The sequence below is a fragment of the Photinus pyralis genome, unplaced genomic scaffold (genome assembly GCF_008802855.1).
Source record: "Photinus pyralis isolate 1611_PpyrPB1 unplaced genomic scaffold, Ppyr1.3 Ppyr1.4_LG2, whole genome shotgun sequence".
Classification (NCBI taxonomy): Eukaryota; Metazoa; Arthropoda; class Insecta; order Coleoptera; family Lampyridae; genus Photinus; species Photinus pyralis.
The window spans coordinates 1,040,949-1,047,228 of NW_022170403.1; the positions used below are offsets into that span (position 1 = coordinate 1,040,949).

A 6,280-nucleotide genomic window follows, 5' to 3' on the forward strand; every position below is an offset into this window, starting at 1 on the left:
AGTTTAGAAATTGAATCACCAACATAATTCTTCAATTCGATTTTATTTTATACGCCATTTACAATACGAACAAAAGTGAATACATATATCTATATTAGTAACCTCCAGATGGCGCAAGTATTTTTCCATCTACATTTATACAGTGGCGTAACACTTCCCGTCCTTGAAAAATTCATACATTACAAATTCAACTTATCAATAGGTTTAGGTGTACGTTTACTACGTCGTAAGTTAGGTACAACTGAAACAGAAGGCTCTGATATTACAGCATTATCTGATGTCTCAGCAGGATGTATTTCTTCTTGTCTTACCTCTGGGTTAACTATAGGATCCGGTTTACTCTCGGGTGGATTTATTATTTCATGATTCCTATAGTCACATGGTAATTGCCTTTCAAGATTTTCACCACAATTTGATAACTGATTAATATGTCTCCTCCAGACTAATCCGTCATCTAACGTTATTTCATAATGTAATAACCCTAGTTTTTTAGTAACTCTACCAAACTTCCACTTGAGTGGACCTAAGTAGTTTCTCGCTGCAATTCTATCTCCTACTTCGAATGATCTTTCTACTGGTTTTGGTAACATTAAAGAAAGAGTAGTTCTTATTGGATAAGCAAAAATCATTTCAGATGGAGATTTATTCGTAGCAGGATGTTTTGTGTTACGATATTGAGTTAAAATTTTGTCTAAATTTTCTTGCAAATTTAATTTATTTGCTTGTAAACATTTTATTTTACGTTTTATTGTTTGCACATACCTTTCCACTTGTCCGTTTGTCGCAGGGTGGTATGGGGCTGATCGTTTGTGAACTATATTTTGACTTTTTAGAAATAATTCGAACTTTGGATTTACAAACTGTACTCCATTATCGGTACATAAGCAATTTGGAATTCCGAAAATAGAGAAAATTCTACGCAATATCTCAATTGTATTATCAGTATTAATTTTGTGTAAAATGTGAACCTCTGGCCATTTTGAATATGCATCAATTAAGATGAGAAAATATACATTTAAAAATGGTCCAGCAAAATCTACATGAACTCTATCAAATGGTGAAGAAGGATAAACCCAATGATGTTTAATTTCAGGAGGATTATTTTTGTTTTCCGCACAGGTTAAACAATTTTGTACTACTGCTTTAATGTCCTCGTCTATTCCGGGCCACCAACATACACTGCGTGCTAATGATAACATTCGTGCTATTCCAAAATGAGCGCAATGTAAGTCTTTTAAAATTCGCTTTCGTAATATAGAAGGTATCACGACTCTATTCCCTCTTAAAATACAATCATTTTGAATTGTAAATTCTGATTGATTAATTCCAAATCTAACTAAATGTGGAACATTATTATTTTCTTTTAGCATGGTCAATAGAAGTCCTAGTTCTGTGTCTAATTTTGTTTGTTTGCTTAACTCATCTACTGTTACAGGTAATGTGTGTATTTGGGAAATTTCATAAATGTCAGATTCTTCTACAGTATTTTCAATTTTGGATTCTACAGGTAATCTAGAGAGCGCATCAGCGTTTGCATTTAATTTTGAACTTTTATACCTTATTTCAAAATTGAAACTTTGTAGAAAAATAGCATAGTGTTGCATTCTACTCGCAGACATTATCGGTAAGCCTTTTTGTGGAGAAAATATTTGAGCTAATGGTGCATGGTCTGTATACAAGACAAATTTCCGACCAAATAAAAATTGGTGAAAACGTTTCACTCCAAAAATGATCGCATATGCCTCTTTATCAATTTGAGACCAATTACGTTGTGAACTAGTTAAGGATTGGGAAGCAAATTGAATCGGTTTTTCCGAGCCATCTGGCATGATATGCGATAACACAGCACCTACGCCTACAGGCGATGCATCAGTGGCTAGGATAATTTGTAAATTGTTGTTAAAATGTACTAAAAAATTATCCGATTTCATCATTTCTTTTATTTTGTTTAAAGCATTCTCACAAGCCTTTGTCCAATTCCATTTTACACCTTCACGCAATAACAATCTCATTGGCTCTAATATCTCGCTTAAATTTTCAAAAAATCTACCATAGTAGTTTATAAGTCCTAGTAATGATTGAAGTTCTTGGATATTTTTTGGTTGTAAAGCATTGACTACCATATCTACTTTACTTTTAGTTTTATGAATACCAAACTTATCAATTCGGTAACCACAATATTCAATTTCATTTTTTAGGAACTCTGATTTACTTAAATTTACTTTGATATTGTAATTTAATAATCTTTTAAATACCTCTTCTAATCGTTCAAGATGAATTTTATCGTTTGGAGCAGTTAGTCTACAATCATCTATGAACACAGCAATGCCGGGTATTCCTGACAAAATATTTTCAATTTTTCTTTGAAATTTAGCAGGGGCGCAACTTAAGCCGTACATTAATCGTGTGCATTTATAAAGACCCTTATGTGTATTTAGTGTAAGAAATTTCTGGTCCTCATCACGAACTCTCATTTGTAGGTATGCTTTAGTTAAGTCAATTTTAGTGAATTTTTCCCCTCCAGCTAAATCTTGAAACAATTCATCAGTGGTAGGCAAAGGATGTTCATCCACCACTAAATTTGGATTTAAAGTTACCTTAAAGTCTGCACATAAACGTATTTTATTTCCAGATTTTACTACCGGTACAATAGGTGTTGCATAATCACTGTAATCTATTTTTTCTAATACACCTTCCCTAACCAAATTGTCAATTTCGTCCTCAACTAATTTTTTTATTGCAAATGGAACGGGTCTAGCTCTAAAGAAAGGTATATTTGCATTGGCTTTTAAATTTATTGAAACAGGTTCACCTTTCATTTCTCCTATTTGCTTATCAAATAAGACAGAATATTTACCTAATAATTTTTTAAGAACTGATTCAGTGCCAGTAACGGATTGGGCAGTATTTGAAACTTGAACAGCATTTACCGTATGAAACATTTTACTTAGCGTATCTGCTGAAAATCCCCTTATCCATTCTCTACCAAATAATGGTGTTTTATTTCCTGATATGACATACAAAGGAAGTTCATTTGATTCCTCCTCGAGAGTCACCGTCACCTGTAGCTTCCCTAAAACATTTAAATCATTATCAGTGTAAGATTTCAACCTAATTGGAGTAGGTATTAATTTAACATTATTTAGATGTTTCTTATAATCTACATAACTAATAATTGAAACAGCTGAACCGCTATCAAGCTCCATTTTCATGAATTCATTATTTAACCTCACCTCTAACCACATTTTTTCAGGATTAAACTCATCTACATTATTTATATAAAATACTGGTTGGTTCTCATCATCAGTATCGTCCGCATCTACTTCGTTAACGGATTTTTGTAATTGCATGCATACTTTTTGAATGTGCCCTTTTCGTTTACAATAATTACAGACACTGCTTGTATGCCGACATTTATTTGCATAATGACAACCACCACATCGAAAACATGAAATACTATTTTCTTTCTGACCTGACTGTGGCTTGGCTACAATTTTTTTATTGCTAACATGTTTAGGCATTTTATTTTTAACCGAAGTTACTGAATGAATAGACTTATCTGAAATTTCGTTGGCGTAAGATGACTCGATACTTTGGGCTAGCTCCACCGCTGTTTTCATGGTAAGGTCCTTCGTTTCTAGGAGGCGATCCCTTATTCGTTTATCCCTGATGCCACATGTGAACTGATTCCTTAATGCAGTCTCCAGGAAAGTACTAAAGTTGCATGTTGCCGCCATCCTACGTAACTCCGTAATGTAATCACGAATAGATTCCCCTTCGTTCTGGAGGCGATGATGAAATTTAAAATATTCTGCTATTTCCAAAGGTTGCGGGTCGAAGTGGTTTTTTAATAACGTGCACAAATCTTCGTATTTTTTATCTTCCGGCGCATCCGGTGAAAGAAGATTGCATACCAGGTCGTATGTTTCACCCCCAATGAAGTGCAGAAAATAATGTAATTTGGCATTCCCTTCTACTTGATATATTTTGAACGCTCCTTCCAATCGTTGAAGCCATCTTTTGAATTTCGTTTTAGCGTCGTAGAATTCAATAAAATTGGCTGGCACGTGGTGCGTTGAACTTGAAGTCATCGTAGAAACGGGATACTGCAGCAATTATATTCTTGGGTATTCGTATATTGTATTCTCGATCCTCGTCGCCAAACTGTTATGATGGATAGTTTAGAAATTGAATCACCAACATAATTCTTCAATTCGATTTTATTTTATACGCCATTTACAATACGAACAAAAGTGAATACATATATCTATATTAGTAACCTCCAGATGGCGCAAGTATTTTTCCATCTACATTTATACAGTGGCGTAAACAGGATGCCAATGCGGAAGACGAGGAGAACTAGAGTCGGTAATTTCAGACGCCCCACTACCACTAGAGGAAGTCGAAGAGCCTGAAGAAGTGGAATCCGCAGAGGAGAATGATTAGGTTGAGATATAAATGAATGTGTGAATATTTTGATATGAAAATACTGTTTTTGCGCGATCGGTCATTTCTGACTATTTACCATGGGTGTTTCCATGACAGTAGGTAGAATTTACCAGTTGCTATGATTACGACGACGTCAAAATTACTTACCGATCTAAAAACAGAACAGCAATAGTAGATTACATACCGAGCTGGGAGGTGGTTCATTACCTACGCCGAGGGCTTAAGGCTATAAGCGCGAGGCGTTGGTTATGAACCACTGACCAGCGAGGTTTGTATACTATTTTACTCACAATCGATCATTTAAGGTAAAGTATATAATTCAACAAGGTGTTTTTAACTTTAACTTTAACTGTCAATAATAGTGACACCGCCAATGTAACCATTAATGTTTACAACAATAGCAAATAGTTTCGTTCTTCTTCGTAATTTGCTATTGTTGTAAACATTAATGGTTACATTGGCGGTGTCACTATTAGTATAAGTTTCATATAAGGATAATAAATCTGTGATAATATGAATAGCATTTGCAGGTAAGGAAAGTGACAGATGCTAGCCGGGAAAGTGACAGCTAGCCGGGAAAGTGACAGCTAGCCGGGAAAGTTACTTTCCCGGCTAAGGTGAGTAATGAGTCGCTTCGCAACCGCTATGAAGGTTAGGAATTCAGATAATACTAACCGATTGTGAGTAAAAATACTTACCGACGCCTTTTTAAAAATCAACAGTCTTACATTACATTTAATCTTTAATTATTGTTAGGTACATTAAACGTACAATTTGTGCTGTTGTTTCCTATAGCAAGACGCTCATAAAGTCATAAAAGAAGTTCAAAGCTAGTAAACTACATCAGACACATGCACATTTTTATGAAATTATTAACTTCAATTTTGACAAATAAACTGGTTACCTAGTGATATACACCATACCACTTCGATCATTTCGATTTATTCTGCTCGTTAATTTCTTAGTGCATATTTATATTGGTTGCATAAATTTAATTTCGATCGCGCAAAAAATGTTATAAAATATAAGCACGTCGAACGTTAAGGGTTACCGTTCTCAGACAATAATTGGAGTCGTCGCTTCGCTCCTCCTCCAAACAATTGTCTTCGAACGGTAAAAATCCCTTACCGTTCTCCATACTTAATATACTATTTACGTGAATAAATGGTGCATAGAAATACTTTGTTTTACAATGAACATTTCCTCACACATGAAAGTTGAAGGTGTAAGGTGACTTTACGCCAACTCTTCAGTTACTTACCTCGTATGAAATTGCACGAAGAGCATTTTCAGCTAAACCTATTCATCTAGTCCTGAAGGTCGCGATATATTTGCAAAAAACCGCAAAAAAAAAAACACGAAAATTGATGATTTTCCTAGGCTAAGAGGTACACCTAGGCTAACTTCTGAGTATCTACCTTGTAAGAAATTTCACGAGGGGCATTTTCAGCTAAAAGTATTTCATCTACACCTCATATGCTGGTGATAGAACTGGGGTAGTTGTTGCCAGAGTGGGCTCGGCGGCCGCTGGTGAGTTCCCTTGTTGGCTATGAAAACGGATACGTCGCAATATGGGCTCATCAGGCGTTGTTTTTCGTTGTTGGACAACACCTTTTTCTCTGATATTTTCTGCGAACGTTCTAATTTTGTCAATATGACGTTTCACCGCTTTATCCCCATGTTTAATTTCATAGTGAAGATCTCCGACGCGAGCAGGGATAACGCCTGGGAGCCATTTGTCCATGTTTTTGTTTCCAGATATGAAGTACACATCTTTGTCTACAGTTTAGTATGCGAAAGGTAGACCTCATGTTTGCTTGATGTTTCTGGG

General features: G+C 35.3%; 1 protein-coding gene across 1 annotated transcript; it reads right to left on the reverse strand.

Moving 5' to 3' along the window:
- Positions 1-179: 179 nt before the first annotated feature.
- Positions 180-3,350, reverse strand: LOC116163044 (uncharacterized protein K02A2.6-like). The gene is made up of 3 exons (XM_031476879.1): positions 1,558-3,350; positions 763-1,512; positions 180-606 (listed from the first exon to the last, which is right to left on the reverse strand). The coding sequence occupies exons 1-3, from the start codon at positions 3,348-3,350 to the stop codon at positions 180-182; spliced, it is 2,970 nt and encodes a 989-aa protein (XP_031332739.1).
- Between the last annotated feature and the right edge of the window lie 2,930 nt (positions 3,351-6,280).

Bases quoted from the DNA above. Each gene is read 5' to 3' on its own strand.
- LOC116163044 (XM_031476879.1), bottom strand. From the start codon at position 3,350: ATGCAATTACAAAAATCCGTTAACGAAGTAGATGCGGACGATACTGAT. The intron at 1,513-1,557 runs GTATAAAAGTTC...TGCGCTCTCTAG, and splicing joins AGTTTCAATTTTGAAATAAG to ATTACCTGTAGAATCCAAAA. The intron at 607-762 runs GTATGTGCAAAC...TTATCCAATAAG, and splicing joins ACAAACGGACAAGTGGAAAG to AACTACTCTTTCTTTAATGT.